A 20,588-nucleotide genomic window follows, 5' to 3' on the forward strand; every position below is an offset into this window, starting at 1 on the left:
CTAAGCAACACTAACTTTAGTATGACATCTCACCGGGCCTATCTTTTGCGAGTTCAGGATATTCTACCTAAAAAATAAAATATTATTATAAAAAAAGAAATTCCCTAGCCAAACTAAACAATATGGTAACTATAATGACATTACTAAACATTCCATTGTACCTTTTACTCTTTGAAATTTTGACAAAATATCATAACTACAACAATGAATTTTTGAACATAAAATTTCAATACATAATACATAATTGTCTTCTAACAATTACACTTTGTTATATATCTTTTGCTCTTTAAGTTATTGATTAGGAGTCTATTATTATATAGTATGTAGATAATATAATTTCTCTGTTCGATTTGAGTATTTTATCATTATTTGGTTTTTTTCGAAAAATCCCTTCCATCCTCTAATATTTGTTCCGTGTTTATTTTCATATTGTTTCTTTCATCTCATATTCTTCTTATTTCCACCCTTTTTATTTATCCCATCGCTCTGTTTTTGTTCTAAAAGACTCTGTTATTGTCTTTGCCTTAATTTGGACTTGAAATTTAAAAAAATAAATGATTATGAGCAATTAACAATGGTATACTAAATAACACTTGGTAAACCTAAAGTTGCGGCTGGCTGAATGCTGGAAACCAACTTCTTGTAATTTATATGCATAAATTGATTACAATAACTTCAACCACACATAATTGAGGCTATTTTTTTAGGGAACTTATCGACAATACATTGTGTGCTTTGTTAAAAATGATGCAACTTAGTTTCATGAAGAAAAAGGTAGTTGCAAAATAAATAAGTGGGATTTTAGAATATAACAATTCCTTCATATTCATATCATTTATTTAAACGTTTAAAATTAATTGTGAATGTTGTTAACTAATCAAAATAAAAAAGAAATTTAATTTGAAATAAATTTATCTGTGTTATTTTGTTGTGTTATTTGTCTGTGACAAATAATTAAATATTCATAGTAACCTTGATTTCTAGTAAATGGATCCACAAAAATTAAGAAAAGCTCGCCGTCATTACAATTTTTTATACAATGTTTACCGCGATAAGTGTAAATATTTATGTGAATAGAGAAAAGGAACACAACAATGCAATTTCATTGATGAAATAACGTCTAATCAAAAACAATTTTAAATATGTTCAAAAATATTAAATTTACATATACGAAAAATAATATAATTAACACCATTATCGACTTTAAAAACAGAATATAAGGAATTCCTTTGAAAAGATTGTATTAAAGCCGCGTTTACACCGGAGTTAATAACACGAGTTTTAAACAAAAAGTTATTAACTTAGCTGAATCGCCAAAAAATTTCTCTTAACAAAAGTTAATAACTCGTGTTCTCAACAGAAAATTCCATGTTATTAACAAGATTTATGTTATCCATCCAGAGTCGGTAAAGATCAAAGGAAATGTGTTATGTTTTAAACAAATGTTAATAACAAAAGTTAATGGCCTCTTTTAGCGCGTTAACTTTTGTTAACAACAGGTTCCTCTCTTCCCCGCAACCCCCTCGCCCGGCATCCTGCTATACAGAGCGCGCCAGTGGCCCCTCAACAAATTACAGCAGCAGACGAAACACGTGGAGACAGAGAGGTTAGTTTGTGTGTTTTGCTGTTTTGTTGACGTGAAGTATTTTTGTTTATTTTAATGATGGAAAGTGAATGGAATCAGGAGCAAGTGATTAATTTGATAGATCTGTATCGAGAGTGCCCAGTGTTGTGGGACCCAAGACAGAAACTTAAAAAACTATGCTTGGACAGAAATTGGCCAAGCTCTACGCATGACGAAAGTTGAAGTTAAGAACAAGATGACAAAAGTGATAGGACAATTTCAACGAGAGAGCAAGAAACAAAAAAGTGGGTCTGGAACCAACGCAAAAGTAAAGTGGTTTGGTTATGAACATCTATTGTTTTTGAGGGACAAAACCGTGCCCAGACCAATTAGCGAAGTGGGCTTGGAGAGAAACGAGGTTAGTAAAATAACACAAATAATTTTACATTTTATACAACAAGACACACTTTTCTGTACGTCTTTTGCCAAGGCACTGAACCCTCAGGGCTGTTAAGATACGCACAAAATTCATTCCTTACTAGTTTTGCGATGTCAGATGGTTTTTTCGGTATTTTCTTTAATCTAAGTAGATTTTCTGATGGCAAACCAACAATTCGCCACTGTCCAGGAATTAGTTGTCCTGTTGAAGGGTCCTCTTGATCAAACGTGCCTGAAGGGGTGTATGTTCCGTTTGACGACTTCGTCTCAGGAAGTTGTGTAGATGGATACAAGCCAACACAACCTTTTGTGCACGATCAGGTTCGAGCAACAAAGGTTTTCTTAGTACCCTGAACACGATTGATATAATTCCGAACGCATTTTCCACCACTCTTCTACACCGACAGTGTCGATAGTTAAATACCCGTTTTTCACTACCTTTCTCATGCAGCCCAGGCTATGTTTTCATAATGGTTGGTTTTAATGGAAATGCGTCATCCGCGACGATAACGTATGGGACGGGTAGGGTTCTTCCCGGTAAATGGGTGGCGTTAGGTAGATTGATTGTATTGCTTTCCACGAACTCGTAGACATCCAACAGACACGTAGGAGAAGCAATAATTAGCATCGACCAAAGCTAGCAGGACTATACTGAAGAATCCTTTGTAGTTAAAGTAATCACTTCCTGTATGTATTGGAGCTTGGAGCATTACATGCTTGCCGTCCATGGCGCCAACGCAGAGAGGAAAGTTCCAGAGTCGGAGATATTCTTTTGCATGGTGTAGCCATTCCTCAGGCGTAGATGGTACCTGAAAAAGACATCTTAAATTAATGGATTATTTTTAATATTAAATAAATTTATTTATTAATATATTATATTAAAATAATTTATTTTTTCAGCGTGAAGATGAAGAAGAGGACAATCGGGAAACAGAAGATGAGGAAACAGAAATCACCCCAGCCCCGCCTCCACAAGTCGGCGCCGCACAAGCCCTAGCAGCTAAGCATGCTATGGCACCACCCTAAGCTCCGAAAGCAGCCCAACCAAAAAGACGGAAAACAAACCAAATGATGGCTGAGGAGGCATATGGTGTTATGAATCGGCTTGAGAAGAAGATCGGAGAAAGAGATCACTGTGAGGTAGGAATATTGACGTTATAGTTATAAAATAGTCCCTTTGTTACAGGTATTCGGGGAGAACGTAGCTTGCCAGCTTCGTCAAATAAAAGACCGTCGTTTGCAAATGGTTGCGAAACTTCGAATAAATCAAGTTTTGTTTGAAATTGGTATGTCTGAGTTCCAACCGTCGGATGCAACTTCTAGCCCTGGAAGTTTGCTAGAAGCAACAAACAGCCCCACGCCAAGTGTGAATTCATCCGTGAGCCCGCATGACGCGGACCCTGAAAGTACTCAGCTCCATGCAACGAACATTTCCACTACAAGCGATTTCTGTAACATGCTTAACTTTACCCAACTGTAACTAATTGATTGTAACGTTTCTTTCTATTTAAATACATTTATTACATGTAATTATGAATGTTGTACACTTTTTTTATGTTAACCTAAATATGAAATAACAGTGATTTTGAGTTGTTTAATGCAATTAAGTAGTACCATGTAGTACTCATTATCAGCAAATTAGCAAGTTATTAGTAAGTGCGCATTGCGACACCTATAGGTGAGTAGACTAACTAGGTCGATAAAAAAGTTTCCGCGTTATTCATAACATATTCATAACATTATTCATAATGACGGTTTTGAAAATTATGTTTTTGCATGTTTCAAACTATTATGCAAAACGACAGTTTGATGCATTATGCAAAGTGACAGTACTTTCATTTTCATATTCTGGTATGTAATTACTTACCTTTACATTTTCTTTGAAGCAATCAATCAAACCATCTAGTACTTGTGGAACCATCAATGAAATTGTAGATTTTGATATTTTAAATAAATATCCTAAACTTGAAAACGAGTCCCCTGTAGCTAAAAACCGCAAAGTGACCGCAAGTCTTTCTTTCACTGGAATGGCTTTTCTGTAGTTGGTGTCCTTTTTCCCTATTCTGTGCCCCAATTGTCCGATCAACCACTCAACATCACAGCTGGTCATGCGGAGGAAATTCTTGATACTTCCGTTGCACCTTAGCTCGCCTGAAAGAGGGTTACGATCGTCTTCTTGCAGATCATTCAACATATCACTCCCACTGTACACAATCCTTGCTCTGAGGGACGGTTTCACCCAGTATCTCCTACGTCTCCTTTGAGCAGCGGTAGCCAAAACAACGCACGCAGCTGCAGCGAGAACCACGTCATCCTCTCGCACCATTGTCTCACCTAGAACTGCTGGCTGTGCATGAGCGTTGATAATGGCGGAGTTTTTAACTTTTGTTGATAACAAAACTAGCAGCCAAAAGAAAATGTTATTAACATATGTTAATGACTTTTGTTATTAACATCAGTTAATAACAAAAATGTTAAAAACTTGTGTTATTAACTCCGGTGTAAACGCGGCTTAAAAGAAGAATAAAATAGATAATAACTGCATTAAAATGGGTCAAATGACCCATTATTTTTGTCCTACAATTTTTTTCCTTAATAATATGATAAAAATTATTGAATGAAAAAATCAATGTGGTAATAAATTTTTTTGCATTAAATTGACAACTTCGTGATACCTTGACTGACAAACGTTTCTCTACCATAATGCACCAACTCCGAAAATTTTCAGGTTTTTTCCAAATAACAGATACAAAAAGATTCAACAGTGTGGTCACAAATAAAAATTTGTCGCTGGGCCCAAGAACTATTATGATCTCGTGTCAGCAAAGCGAGCTCTCAAATCCTATTTATTAGATAATGATTTTTTTTCAATTTTGTATAGAATATATATATATATATATATGTATATATATATATATATATATATATATATATATATATATATATTCTATACATACATAGAACAATTTTTCCCTCTTTTGTATTGGATCTGGCGCGAGTATGCCTAACTTGTTCGATAGATTTGTTTTTGTTTGATCACATAATCCAAATATATGCTGCTGCTTTTCGATATATTTAATCAATTAAATTGAATTTGGTCGAAAAATGATAAAAAATATTGAAAAACAACAATAAAATCATCCAATACGACACAGATATCTGTTAATACCGTGGTAATTACATTAAGATAATAATTTTATTTCAAATTAGTAATTATATTCACGCTATCGATTATTTACAGCATGATATATTTACGTATTTCAATTTAAAACACTGTCAAGTTCGTAATAATTATATAATGTCGCAAAGCGATATAAGAAAAAATTAGCAGAATTATGGGTTTGTCTACACTAATCCGTTATGAAATTATAATTTCAACTTAGGAAGGTAATGTGCAACATGGGAAACTTCTAATACTCATTAAAACTATGAAAATTTAAAAGAATTAAGAAATAGGTTATCAGTTAACATGTTATTAGATATGTGTCATTGCACGCAACTCGCATGTCTGTAGGTTAGAAAAAAATTATGTAAATATTTTTATTAAATTTAAACTACCTTTCAAGTCTTTTGATATAGACCAGGAATAAAATGCCAGAAAAGTATGAAATATATAAATATGAAACTCCTGAAATGTTCGATCTTTGGTTAGGTCTTACTAATAGTCTTCAAATCATTCAATTTCTGATGTTGTCCATTTGTTTCAATTACAATAATTATACGCCATCATTTATTGTCCAATATAAGATCTTCATACATTGAAGTAATCGAAAATCTATGTCAAATATTTATTTTTAATAAAGCATATTATCTAGATTGAAGCAAAGTTCAAAGATCAAACATTTCAATAGAAAAGTATTGTGAAAAATTGTTTTTTGGAATGTATGTCAAAACTTTCATACATTTATTGTTTGTTCATATTGTGAATAGTGAATATTTTTATAATATTTTTATAAGATAATCAAATAAGGTCAATTATAGTAAAAAAGATACAGTGATAAAAAAACTCAGTGACACCATAATCCCATAAAAAAAACTAAACAGCCTCACTAATGATATTAAAATTCTAAAATGAATAATCTACGTAAAGTACCTATAAACTTTTTCTTGAAAAGAATCATCGCTGGTGATGAAAAATGGATCCTGTATAGTAAGGTAGTTCGAAAACGATCATGGAGCAAACACTATGAACCAGCACAAATCACATCGAAAACTGACAAACAACAAAAAAGCCCATGCTGTCATTTGTTTGGTGGTGTAACAAAGGTGTTGTGTTTTTTGAGTTGCTACCAAAAAACCGAACAATCATTTCTGATGTTCACTGTCAACAATTAATGAAACTGGATGAAGCAATCAAAGAAAAATTACCAGAATTGTCAAATCGGAAAGGTTTAGTGTTCCACCTTGATAATTCAAGACCCCGAACATCTTTGGCAACTCGTGGGAAACTATTGAAGCTTGGCTGGGAAGTGATGCCATATCCCCCATACAGCACCGATCTGGCACCATCTGATTAACATTTATTTCCAAGATTGCAAAATTCTTTGAATTGTCAACCTTTCACAAGTGCGAAGAAATATAGTTGATTGAAAACTATTCTTTGGGAAATAAAAGTAATTTATTTTATACTGCGAAACCGAAAATACTTTGTCATTTTTTGGAAAAATTTGTTGCCACGGCTATAATTCTCATACGTGCTGTTATTTCTTCAAACCTTGATAGGGTAACTGAGGAGGTACATCTTTTGTTTGTGCACACAATTTTCCATCTATAAATAAACAATACAGGATGTGATTGCAGCCAGTAATATTGTAAATATAAACATTAAAGTTATCTGGTTAGTTAGTTGAATATAAAATGTACAATAAGACATTTTTAATTGTTTTGGTAAGTGTGAAAGTTCGAAAAGTTTTTTTTATATTACTTATATTTTATCAAGAATTTTATGTACGATAATAAACTCTAATGCAAGTGTAAGAAAATGTGAAAGTATCTTCGTGATTTCCATTAGGCTTTCGTTATTTTGATCAATTTATTGATGGTGGTGTTGTTTAGAGAAATATATGTACGTTGACGTTTTCCTTTGTCGTTTTTTATAACGAGACAATATGTAAACTTAATCGTTACGATCTAGAAATATGTGCTCTAATGGATTCAGCGACCGTTAATGCTTTAAATTTAGAAGTGTTGGTCAATTGCTGGAAGGTCCATAACAGTCTAATGAAACAAGCAGTATTGTTCAAAGAATATAACACCAATCCTGGAGCCAATAGCAACTTGACGTGTGACAATTGGTACTTAAGTTTAGAGGAACTGAACTGTCGAATCGGAATGGTGTCATTAATCATCACAATAACCCACCACTGCATACTACAACAATCACGATAGAAAATATGCTCCAGTGGAGAGAGGTTTATAGTTTCTCCAAAACCTACATATTCTATATTTCCAAAAATATTTCAATATCGAGGAATATCTCAAAAACACCTTGAACTTTGAATCAAGATGAGAAGATCACAAGCATTAGCTAGCTACCTAGGCGTTAGGCACAAGTCATTGCAAACAAACTACATCGTTTGGTCAATAATATGTTGCTTCTTGTAATGAAAATAGTATAGTAGGGCAGAGAGTTTGAGATTTTTGCCCTGCACGCCACGATCACGGCTTGTGATGTATACCACCAATGTGAGAATATTTAATTTTCTGCCTCGAAATAGATACTTTCGATCGAGGTACGAAGAAAATTTATTTTTCGTTTATTGTAGGTTGTACTTTCTGTTGCTGTGTTGATGGCAATTGCTGAAGATGCTGTTTCAACCGAAGACAATCCTGTAGAAGAGATACCGAAGAAGACGACAAAAAGAGGCATTTATGGTGGTTATGGTTTAAGAGGATTGGGCTATGGATACTACGGCGGAGGTTATGGATATTATGGTGGATTGGGAGGCTATGGCTTCTATGGTGGATATTATCCCTATTACGGATATTACGGATATCCCAGATATTATCCATACTATGGATTTGGATACGGAGGTTATGGCGGATACTTTTTTTAATTGATTGAGCTAATGAATTTGGCTCAAGTTTTTCATTAAATAAGCATAGCAAATTCCTCCAAATTTTGAGAAATAACAAATATAGTTTTGTTATTTGCTTAGTACAAGTCATTTTTGTTAGATTTATTATATATGTACGTAAATTAGTGTCTTATACTTTATCACGTATATCACATAGTGTTATTAGGAAGTTTGATTACTGATTGTTGTTCCAATTTCTTCCATCTTATTTCTCATTTCTCAATAGTTTAGCTTCAGTATTCACTTGATCACTATTTTTGCTTGTTGATTCCCCTTATTTCTTTCTACCACCTCAAGGGCACCCTTCAGTTCAAATTAAAGCATTCTTGGTTGAATTTTCATTCGACCACATCAAAAGTTATAAAGATTATTCTCATGGGCTCAATATTGATTGATTAATTTCTATGTTTTTTGTAGCAGTAGCTCAGAAGAAAAACGTTTATAGCTGTTTCAAAACAATGGGATTTTAAAAAATGTCTGACATTACGTGTCTTTGATTAGATAATTCTCCTTATTTCCTTATATCGTTTGTATTATATTCACACAGTTCTCTGTATTAAAAAAATTTGGAAAAGTATTCGGGATCATCGGAATAGTAATAAAAGGAAAAGGAAATTCTACAATATGACGATTTTAAATGGAAACACGTCGAGTGCTTTTGTGCGCCTATTAACAATAAACTGAATTAAAAATTTTACTCACTGTAAGTTTTCGCACTTTTTTTTTTGATTGTCATACTTCATAATATAAAATAATCAGCGTCTCACATTGACTTGTTATCTTCTTTCGCTAAGAACAAATCTCTCGAATCAGTTTCTCTTACTAGCTCGCCATAATTTGTGTCACATATACAGATATTCTCTCTAGTTGGTAATTTGCTACGATAAATTATTGTACTGTTTGCCGGGATAACTTCATTAGAGGGCTGAGTCTTTTAACTACAACTGTAGTTAAAAGTAACTTTGGTTTACCAACGCTCGCTATCCCAGTTCTCTTTTAAATTCCCTAAGAACAATTTTCTTAAGAACAACCTCACAGGTAACAGACATTTATTATTTACTAAATAGAGTTTTTCAACTTGGTTCTCTACTAACAGAATTTTAGTTCAACATTTCCCGTGTTATTCTAATGAGTTCAAAACAGAAGTTATAGAGGAAAGGAGGAAATAAGAAGTTTTTGTATCCCTGGCATTACCTCGAACTCTTATATATTGGCAATAAAATAATAAGTATTGTTTGAAGAGCGTCTGTAGTATATTAAATTACTGTAGCTCTATTTCGTATTCTTCTTTGTAAATATCCATATTCTTTTTATTTTTCTACGGATATTGGTGGTTTTTCGTCTGATTATAGTGATAGTTCCTGTATTCGCTCACATTTATTCCCATATTAATCTTGTTCGAGCTATTGAAAGGTGTATTTGCTAACTTTTCATTCGATTTCATATTTTCTCGTAATGTCAACCTCATCATCTTCTTAGTTATTTCTCCTCATTTGCTATATTACCTTTTATAATTTTTTGTTCTGATTTATCTCATTTTTTGTTTCGTATATTGTTTTTTATTGCCTTTTTCACATAATCACAATTTTCACTAGATTTCTCTTAACCTTTAAATATGTTCCCATTGAATACAAAAAATTCATTATCTAGATATTTTTTTTCCAATTTTGTATTATCCAATTTCCATTTTGGTTCACGTGAACTGTGTGCAATAATTAGATTTATATTTAATTTGATATATTTTGAGATGTGTTAATTATGTTTCGGGAATTTTTTGTAACAAGAAGTTATTATTCCACAAGATTGTATTATATATCTTAACAATAATTTCCAATAAATTCCACACAACATTTCTCCCTGAATTCAAATCATCCTTTGTGTTAAGGAAGCCCTATTACAACAATGGTTACAGTTTATTTGTACTCATCTAGGTCAACATGATGAGATTTCACTTCATTCTGAGATTGATTGATAAATCCTTCATAAACAATACGGCAATGAGCTTTACCTCCAATTGTGACTTGAAAACTTTTTGTTGGTCATTCCTAATCCTTCCAATTCATTTATAGCCGCAGCTGACTTTGTTTACGGGTCTCGGTGTCGTCATAGCTCACACTAGGATCTTCTTCTACTGCATCACGCCTTTCCTTGGATTGATACACCTGTGACAAACAATTGTCTCCATCACTTATTTTCACGTTACTCAAACCTTTTCTTCATAAAAATAAATACAATACACAATATTGTTGCCAATTGTTATGACCAATGTTTCCGAACTTAATTGACGCACCTCGTCTATGAAATGTAAATTTTTTTGTATATTTGTGAAATAAATCATTAGCAAATATTTGAATTCAATTTTATTTTCCACGGGAAAGCTTTGTATGGGATTATTTCTCATTTCTCTATATTACATTCAATTATAGAAGCGCGAACATTCGATGGATCAATGGATGAGATAAAATATCTTAACAGAAATGTACCAGGCTTCTCAATAATTAGAATCCACTGTAGATTTAGAATATGGTACTCGCTATCAATAGAATAGGTCTTCGAGCAGACATTGATGGTCGAATGCTAAAAGAAGGTCATTAGGATAATTCTGTACCTGTAAGGCGGAGGCATAAATTCCCAGTATTGTATGGTTTCTTTGATAGGCTCGACATCAACAAAAGATACAATACAATACATACTACATTTTACCTAATATCTCTTCTAAATAAGCTTAATTATTAGTTCTAAAAGATATTCTAATGGATCGAAAACCTTTGGTTACTTCAGAAATAACAATGAATTTGTAATATAATATCATATTTCATCCCAATAGAGATTTAGGATACAAGTCCAATTAAAATTATCATATGGAAGTTTTATCTACATTTTTCTTAAATGTACGAGTAAATGTGATTTACGTGACAATTTTTTGTTACATTATATGAATATGAGCAATTAAGCTGAACATGTTTCAATATAAATTCAAACATTTTTCGGGTAGAATTATTTCAGGATCACTTCTTGAAAATATACATATCATGGCTTGTGCTATACAATTTTTGGTTGTGCTGATTGCAGTCACCTATTGGTAAGTTGAACTTTATTTTAATATGAGATATTCTACATTATTGGCGAAAATTTTTACTTACTGTCGGTGATTTACCTTTTTTTTCAATCCTAAAAAAATGAATTCTTCTACATACCCATCCGATTGCAAATACAGCATAGAGATGATATATTCATGAGCAAGTACAAAATGAAGAAGCGCTTAATCTCATTTAAACCTGTTTTTAGTCAGAATATTGGAATATGAACGATAAGTCAGCAAATGAGTAAAATGTAAAATATCTTCAAGGGCTTTCCTTGGCAAGATTAGCCGATATTACCTCTTGTCACGGACTTTTCGTTTTGTAATTGTTGTTTAGAAGCGCTGCGCAAATTCCTATATGGAGATCAAATTTTTAATGAATCATTTCGTTGAAAATCATTTGCCTTGATGTATGTTGGCAAGATTAGCCGATATTACCTCTTGTCACGGACTTTTCGTTTTGTAATTGTTGTTTAGAAGCGCTGCGCAAATTCCTATATGGAGATCAAATTTTTAATGAATCATTTCGTTGAAAATCATTTGCCTTGATGTATGTTGGATACAAGAAGCATCAAGATATGATATAAGCGCTCTAAAACTACCGATTTTTAAATTTATCATGTCAAATTATTAATATTCCCTATTGAATTACAATCGGTCCATGTTTGAATTTAGGTTGATGTTTTTATATTTTTTCAGCTCAGCTTTACCTACTCCAAACTGCGACGAGGTTAAATTTAGAGAATCTTATGAACCTCTTCAACTACCGGTGGTGTATGACGATGTGATCCGTCAACCTTCACCACAAATCTATCAAGCTGTACCTCACTTCGAAACTGTCGGCTATCCAGCTCTTCCAGAATTACCCTGTGAGGAAGGTAGTCCATCTATCCGTTTTCCTGCTCCATCAGCTCTTCCATATCCATCAGCTGTTGCCTATCCATCACCTGTTCCATTTCCATCACCTGTTGCATACCCAATCCCAGAAGCACCTTGTGACGACACTTTTGCCGTTCCTGCTCTCCGATTACCTCTACCATCACCTGTGGCATATCCACTTCCAGAAGTAGCTTATGATGACTTTGCTTACCATGTACCTCAAGTAGCACCTGTTGCCTATCAACCTCTTCCTCGTCTTGAAGTGTCTTATGACGAAGCTGTTCCTCTTCCTTCTTTCAATGTACCTTTAGTGACCTCTACCTCCTATCAACCTCTTCCCGAAGTTGTTTATAACCATATGAACAGACCATTAGAATACCCCTTGCCCATTTATCAAGAAACCCATTGCGACTAATTGAAACCAATATTTCACGACTTGACAGGTAAATAGGAATTTTATTTCGAAATTTGTCTAAAATTTCAAGTTTAACTTTTTTTTTCTATAAAAAGAAAATATATTCATGTTTTTATTATCATTATATTATATATTTTTCAGACGATAATAGCTGATAATAAATGATTTTGACCACATCTGTACAATAAACTTGGAAGAATTTAAATTTCGATGATTGCAAACATGAATGCTAGGCTTTTGATTTTTTGGACTTCCCTATTATTCTATTTTAATTTGTAACTATAACCAAACATACATATCTGTCGAATAAATTATATAAATAAATGCGTGTCTTATATTATCCTTCACTTTGTGAACACTAGGTTCAATATAAACAATTTTATATTGATTGAAATAGATATGAGATAATGATAGGCCAAAAATCATGGATCTATGCATTTTAACCCGAATCTGAACAATAATCGACTGTATGGGTAATTCAAAACGATCCAAATCCAACAAAACTGAAGCTTTCTTTTCGGAATAACTGGACATATCCCAATCGTTCAAACAGAGCAATGTAGAACAGTCAATTCTGGATGGTGTGGCAACATTTGTTTACCAGAAGTGTTCAGGGAAACCAATCGCAGAAGACGAATAATTCCTCACCACGACAATACGAATTCTTTCACATCAGTTTTTGAATTTATATTTATTTTAATGGAGAATATTTTGAAAAATAAAAGTCAAATCCAATTATAAATATTTGTTTTTATTTCTCTACTTCAAAGCTTGAACAGCAATCTTCGTATTAGAAATCTGTCACAGTTGAATTAGGAAATGAACATTGTGTACGATAAAGTTAAAATATAAAATAAAAGGAATATTAATCAGAAAATCATAAGATTGGTGAAAGGGTAAGTATTCAGAAATAATTAAATGCAATGTTATAATTTTCTTCAAAAAACTGCTCCCATGACAAACAAAACGCAAAAAGCAAGTAGAACATGAAAATTTGGTCATTGGGAACTGAAAAGTGATACATCAGAAGAATGTGGAGGGAAATAAACCACAAGTTGAAGCTGAGAGACATATTTTGCCAGAACCATCACAAAAATTCTCTAATTCTCTAAAACGTAAGATATATGGATAAAAAAATATCTGTTAAGTCGTGGGCTATAGACCAGTCAACATTTTTTTACTGCAAAATTATCTATTGTGATGAGACTTTGACGCTAGATGCTATGGTGTCCAGTCAATCACAGAGCCAGCGTTCACATAATATGATGGATGCCTAACCAAAACAACTTGTTACCATCATTGTTGCAAGTGTTAAGTTCACTCTTCACTTCTTACATATTTATATATGTTTTTCTTAATAAATTTTCTTACTTCTAGATCTCTTTTTTTCTTAAAGTGTGAGACACTATGTAACTTCAGAGCCCTATACCTGGCAGCCAACTTTTTAAGGGGAGTGGGATTAGTAAGCTGTAAACACTGGGTTTCCCAATAACACAGCAATATAGGGGGAGACAATAGATCCTTTGAGTCGCGGTGTATATGCTACTATATTTATAATAAATTTATTTTATATTCTTTTTTGAATGTAATAATAAACTGTCTTTTGTCTTATTTTTTGTTCCGTTTTTACATCTCCAGTCTACTTATAGTTAAAAATTAAAGGATACATAATGTTTAAGATCATCTTCCAGTTATTTTTCTAAGCAATTCAATGGAGCTGCATGAACCAAATCGATCGTGATCGTTATCAAAATACAATTTGCTACCAAAAGCAGAAAGACTACTTGGATACCAAATGGAGGTAGTTTATGTGTGAGTTCCGAGAAGTCTAAACGACATAAAAACCCGATTTGTGCTTTGCATCATCAAAACAAGCATTCTTTTTATCCCCTACTTCCTTATTCCGTTTGCTTGAAATCTAAGAAGAAAGTTGCTTTTCCATGGCCTACGAAGAATGTAAAGAAAATTTCCTCTACTTCCATTAGGTGAAGCTCATTCCTAAGCCCATCTTCTTCAATCGTCGGTATTATAGGTGTTTTACGGTTTCACTGTAGTTTGGTGTTGATCCATTATGTTTCATCATGTCATGCGAAAGAAAATCATCCCAGAAATATTTTTTTTTCTATATTAGGGCCATTACTAAAGTAAACCATGACCCACACATCTATCTATCTCCCTCAACAAAATTACCACAACAAGGCTTCTCTCTCTCTTTCTCTGGATGAAGAGTGGAGTATAGTAATGGAGTCTACTCAGGTTTGTACACAAGAAATCTTAGATTTTTGTGGTGAGTAGATTTAACTACTACTTTAATTTGTCATAAGTGTTATTAAGATTAAATGACTACATAAATTATATTTCATGTTTTCTCAACGATATTTAAAATTTTATATTGTGCAATACGTGACCAATTTTTGTTCTATTCTAAAAATATGAGCAATTAAACCGAGAATGTTTGGTATAAATGTAATTAGTTAGAATAGAATCAACTGTCCCAAAATCTATTGAACATGGTTTCTGTAACTTTATGTTCAATTGTACTGCTTGCAGTCTTTTCTTGGTAAGTTCAAATCATCTATTATCTAAAATATTCAGTTTTCAAAATATTTCTCAAAGATTCACTTAGCTTATCTTGTATTTTGATTCTTATTCATACAAATGTAACTGATCCATGTGTGAATTGTATAAATTTTCTCTTAGCCTATTTTTCTTTTATTTGCACGTTCTCTCACTTGAAGTTTGTAAACTTAGCTTCTAGAATCGTTCATACTTCAGCATCTGTTAAAAATTTGGCTTTAATATGGAGCTTTGTAAGAAAAAATGATTTCTAGAGAGGAACTATGCCTTCAATAAGGAATAATTTACTTGTTGGGCTGTCTAAAGCTGTATGGATTTGCTGTCCTGACATCCTGACATACATTAGCAACACTATAAAAAATAAACCTCTAACCTACAGTAAAAGAAACTTCAAAAAATCAGAATCACATTTAGAGGTATGTTACAACATGTACGCTTGACAGCTGTGTGAAGTGAACAAAGTGAGAGAGTAACGCAAATATTTTTCAGTTTTTATGTTAAAACTGTTAAACAAAAGTATGTTCTTCTATTCGTTCTCATTAAAAATCTTTAAATTCATACTTCTTATGGAGTGATACGAAATAAAAGAGAGATTTTTTTCACCTCAAAACAATAGATTAGCTCAAAGATATAATGACATTTTATAGTTTTATAACACTGAATAACAATCTGTTTTTTTTAAATTTCAGCTCATCTTCACTACCAACCTTACCATTTCCACATCAATTTTTTGATATAACATCCAAATCCAAAGACGAACATTCGGAAAAATCATTCCCAGAAAATATATTTGACTGGGATATTCCTTTTCCTATGATGGATAAAGGATGGCAGATACCCTTTATCTCTTCGCCTCAAGTTCAAACTTCGAGCAGCTTACCCAAATTAAATGCACCACATTCTGATTCGTCAAATTCTGATTCACGACATTCTGAACCACGAAATACTGATTCACAAAATTCTGATCAAGAATCTTCTTCTTGTTCTGAAGATTATTGATAAGGATCTCACATAAGGTGAATGTTAATTTCAATTTATGTTCGTACGGTAAGACATAGAGAGCTACTTAAGTTGTATCAAAGTGAAGAGATAATTAGAAAAGGTAGAATAATTTTCCATTTAGCTATTCAAAAATATTTAATAAAAAGTAATTGACACTTCCTCATCGATATTTTTCATACAAATCCATCTGAGGTTTCAAACTCATAATCAATTTATTATTTTCTTCTACTGATCTGCTTCAAAATACTCTTTCCATGAAGTTTTGATTCAGCCCAGAAGAGCCAGTGAGGCTCTTATATTTTTAATTGTTCCAAATACTTTTTCTGAAAAATAGGCATTCAACGTGGTCTTCTGAATAAAATCTCACTCCAGCAAATGAAACTATGGGGTTTGGAAACAACAAGATGTCGCTAGGGGCCAGATCTTGTTAATACGGTGTATGGTCAACTAATCAAAGTGAATTTTAGTCATAGCGTTCACCGAAGGGTGAGAAGGTACGTTGTCCTGATGAAGATAGCACTTTTTTCTCCTTATCGTGCAATCGTTCTTCTCAGTTTATCCTTACATATCATCTTTTGAAAATAGTCGTTGAACAAAGTCCCATGACTATTCCAAAATATCATCCTCATTTCTGTTTCTGTACAGAAGATAAAAACAAAGACCCATCGTTGATATATTTAGAATTTAGGACATCCATCCTGTGCATCATTTATAATCTATAAAATCAAAATACAATACAGAAATAATTATTTTTCAGGATGGAAAATGGCTTACGTGATAATGGTGGCGACAACACATAAAAAATCATATTCAAAATTCAGACAGACCTAAATGCCGAAGTTTAAACAATACTGATTATTTTCATTCTCTATTATTATAAAAGCTTTATTAGTTTCAAATAAAACATATAATCGAAAATAATTACTTCATTGACCTTATTCCTTTTATTTTGAAAGAAAGAGTTTAGTTGTTTCTAACTGTAAGACGTGCTAGGATTATGCTATAAACATAATATTGGAGAGTTAGTTTTTATTGATATCAAGGCTGGTGTTCCGAAAACGAAAACCCACCGATTGGCTTCAAACTTTTACCAGATAGACTAGATAATTGAATTCATTCACTCAATCATTTTTTTCATAGTTTGGATCCCACGAAAAATAAATATTACCCCCCCATAAGAAAACAGTTATCAGTAATAGCTACAATTGAACGATAATAAAAAAATCATTGATTTTTGACAAAGGCACACATGATGGTAGTAAAAAACCTAATCCACTTATTTATTATTTCAATCATCATGTTGCGAACCTTCATTTTATGTGTCTTCTTAAGAAAGTGTTAAAACATTCGACACCTGTTTAATTGAGGGAAAAATTTTCGTGCAAAAATACATACTGTATGGACCTTAAATTGTATGGTATAAATTCTTTTAAATCTAAGTACCGAGCATATTTATTTTATGAGCAACTAACTTTATCTTTTTTGGTTTTTGTAATTACTTAAGAAATTTATAGCTGTCACTCTATAAAGTTATTTTGCATAGTTAAACAATTGGAAGTGATTATGTACTACGCAGCTCACAGCCGGTATTATTTACCTAACTAGGATACAAAGTATCAAAAGGATTTTCTCTGAGGTACATCTGTTTAATCTCAATTGCGAGATCCGCTTATTCGGCTAGTTTCTCTTGCAGTTTGTTGAGAACGTGATGAGTTTTCTGTAGTAATAGTAAACCATCTATTTGAAGCTTTCTTGTCAACGTGCGACTGGTTGAGGTCGTGATGATGTCTAACATGACCACTGTCCTAGCTTCTCGGTGTTATTATTATTAAGATATATGATTACACAGAATAAAATTTACACTCAATAAAGAGAATCTTTGAAAACCACCTTGCAATTTCATGAATCATACACAAAAGGTGCAAAATACTCTCTGCTACAGATGATATTGAAAGGCAAATTGAAGATATAATTTTAGAAGAAAATATTGGAAGGATGTACGAAGAAATTATTGCATACTGCAAAGATAGAGCAGTTTTAATCACAGTAACTGCTACTGTTAATTTTACGAAGTAGTGTTTACATAGAACAATTTCATGTTTATTTCCGAGGGATAATACTTCATTTGATATTCCTATTTTTTCTGAATAGCTAGCTGATTATATTAATGAAACTAACGACAATTAAGGAGAGGTATTAATGATATAGAAAAACTCACAAAATTTATTGTTATCAGAGCAGAAAACTATGATTTAATTAAACATGCTAAATTGTTTTTTTCTATATTTCATTCAAATTACCTTTTTTTTATTAAAATCATGTTTTTATAACTAAATTATTCGGAGCATGGGAAAAGTAATACAAATTATTATATTATACCACACTGAAGTATGAAAAATTAACAAATTGATAATTTTTTCTGTAAATAATTTTCCTTGAGGTTACCACATTTGTTTGGATCTCATTTATAATGTGTCTCGAAATAAAAATTGTTTAACCTCTAGAAACTACTGATTTACCTCATATTTTGGATGAACTAATTAGAATAACTGAAAAACCTAACGATAATTAAGGAAATTCATAGATAACACATGTGGGGAAGAACTTGGCTGATAACAGAAGACATCGTCTGTACCTCTATGTTATTTTCTCTTAGTCTCTATAAAAAAGTATAAAGTATGTAGTATAAATAATATGAAGGGAGTCCACTGATCACATCAATGATTCCTCCTTTTGTGTATTTAATCTATATCATAGTCGGGTTGGTAAAGGTGCCAAAAATATTCACTAACCAACTGCTCCAGTAGTCTAGAGCGAATATTTCCTTGTGACTTCTCGTTAAAATCAAAAACTAACTTGCTGTCATAAACGATTAGTAGTAGCGTATGCATAGAATTTTTAATGTGTGTGTTGACACACATCTTATTAATGCAGAAAAGTGAAATAATTTAGTTTTAGACTTAATTTTACAGAAATTTGAAGTAGAAACATCACCTCCATAGTTGAAACAGTGGAAGTCGCTCATGAAATATTTTCTGTAATTGCAATAATAGTGTATTTTGATAACGACTTTATGTCATTCGCGATTAAGAATGTAACAAGTGAAATTTCTATAAATCAAGAAAATAATCTGTCGAAGACCAAAGATGCCATTTAAGATTGAGAACAATGAGAGTTGGAATAAGAATCCTTCAACTTTACAAGGACTACGGAAACTCGAAGTGGAAAGTAACGTTGCTTTTATTTAGTGAATATCGAGTGCTCAAAGAATGTAACTTTTTTGTTTTAGTAATCGTTAAAGTTTATTAATTTTTGTTCATGCAGTAAATATGACAGAGTTTGCAACGGAACTGTTTAGTAGAGTAGTTTCGAAACCCTCTACGAACTTTATCGCTATTTGTCAGTAAATTAATTTGTTATTTATACTATAAGAGATGTCAATTACATTCGAGAACGATTTTGTGACTGAGATATTTCATATTTTTGCAATTAGAATTCGAAGAATATAGGGTGTTTCGAGTAGATAGGACACATTTTATATGACATAAATTATTGTTAACTTATAACCTATCGTCAAGGCAATTGATACCTTTTTATAATTTTTACTTATGTTCTTCCTTCTAAAGAGTATCAAAATGATTCGTTTACAATGTAGAAAAGAGAAAAAACAAATTATCACTTTCTCTATGCATGACCAATAAAACAATTTTCAACACAAATAATTAATTCACCTATTTCAGAGGTCTTCTATCAGTACTTTCAGCTAGTTATCTGTTTTCTTGGGGGTAAGCATCCAACCTGGCTCCTCAACTGAGTCCACCCAGAAGCATTGGAGACTATACCGATGGCGGCATTATATGTGGCAAAAACATTATTATTCATATTATTAAATGCCTCGAATCTTACAAAAACAGTATAATAAAATATAATACTATCTCGACTGAAAAAACGATATGTATGACAACATCAAGAGAGCCCACGGTTAATTAAAATACAGAGAATGAAATACAATACTTTGGAATTGATATAACCGGTTACGGAGACGTAGAAGACGAGGTAAGAGTAGCTAGAGCAAATAAGGTCGCGGGATGTCTTCAGAACGTTGTATGGCGGAGCAAACATGAAAAAATGGCACGACAAAGCGACAATCAGACCGATAATGTCCAGAATCATCAAAAAATTAACAATTCTAGGAGACCACAGAAATGAAAATTCTCAGGTGGATAACTACTAGACCGAGAAAGAATCGAAGACAAAACAATTTTTAATGAAATTAAATTTATCTCATTTGTTACATCATTTCGACATTATCTGTTAAAGCCGTAGAAAAAGTATAGTGTATAACTCGCGCAAAATTCTAATTTTCCACTCGTATTTGCTTTATACTCGTGTGAAATGACTATCGTTCTGTGTTCGTGTGCTATACTATTGTGAATTCACTTTTTAGTATTGAAATAAAATTAAAATTCGTGATAATTTTTAGTTTAAAGATAAAGATGAATCTTTTTTATCGTTACAACGTTTTGCGATACAAAAGAAAAAGTTTTGAATGTT

General features: G+C 32.4%; 4 protein-coding genes across 5 annotated transcripts; 3 read left to right on the forward strand and 1 right to left on the reverse strand.

Annotated features, from left to right (window-relative positions):
- Nucleotides 1-16: 16 nt before the first annotated feature.
- LOC130903810 (uncharacterized) lies at nucleotides 17-4,328 on the reverse strand. The gene is made up of 3 exons (XM_057816147.1): nucleotides 3,870-4,328; nucleotides 2,587-2,811; nucleotides 17-67 (listed from the first exon to the last, which is right to left on the reverse strand). Exons 1-3 carry the CDS (start codon nucleotides 4,326-4,328, stop codon nucleotides 17-19), a joined length of 735 nt encoding a protein of 244 aa, XP_057672130.1.
- A 2,426-nt stretch (nucleotides 4,329-6,754) lies between these two features.
- LOC130890728 (glycine and tyrosine-rich protein-like) lies at nucleotides 6,755-10,426 on the forward strand. Its single transcript, XM_057794979.1, has 2 exons — nucleotides 6,755-6,889; nucleotides 7,768-10,426. The coding sequence occupies exons 1-2, from the start codon at nucleotides 6,860-6,862 to the stop codon at nucleotides 8,056-8,058; spliced, it is 321 nt and encodes a 106-aa protein (XP_057650962.1). The 5' UTR covers nucleotides 6,755-6,859; the 3' UTR covers nucleotides 8,059-10,426.
- A 628-nt stretch (nucleotides 10,427-11,054) lies between these two features.
- On the forward strand, nucleotides 11,055-12,779 carry LOC130890719 (uncharacterized). Its single transcript, XM_057794968.1, has 3 exons — nucleotides 11,055-11,161; nucleotides 11,861-12,483; nucleotides 12,597-12,779. Exons 1-2 carry the CDS (start codon nucleotides 11,112-11,114, stop codon nucleotides 12,453-12,455), a joined length of 645 nt encoding a protein of 214 aa, XP_057650951.1. The 5' UTR covers nucleotides 11,055-11,111; the 3' UTR covers nucleotides 12,456-12,483; nucleotides 12,597-12,779.
- A 2,091-nt stretch (nucleotides 12,780-14,870) lies between these two features.
- On the forward strand, nucleotides 14,871-16,952 carry LOC130890727 (uncharacterized). Of its 2 annotated transcripts, XR_009058781.1 has the most exons (3): nucleotides 14,871-15,015; nucleotides 15,722-16,048; nucleotides 16,792-16,952. XR_009058781.1 is itself a non-coding variant. In XM_057794978.1 (2 exons), exons 1-2 carry the CDS (start codon nucleotides 14,966-14,968, stop codon nucleotides 16,029-16,031), a joined length of 360 nt encoding a protein of 119 aa, XP_057650961.1. In that variant the 5' UTR covers nucleotides 14,871-14,965; the 3' UTR covers nucleotides 16,032-16,952. The 2 variants fall into 2 exon arrangements, 1 of the variants encoding a protein (XP_057650961.1); XM_057794978.1 differs by having other exon boundaries at nucleotides 15,722-16,952.
- Nucleotides 16,953-20,588: the final 3,636 nt, after the last annotated feature.

The sequence above is a fragment of the Diorhabda carinulata genome, chromosome 2, assembly GCF_026250575.1.
Source record: "Diorhabda carinulata isolate Delta chromosome 2, icDioCari1.1, whole genome shotgun sequence".
NCBI classification, from domain to species: Eukaryota; Metazoa; Arthropoda; class Insecta; order Coleoptera; family Chrysomelidae; genus Diorhabda; species Diorhabda carinulata.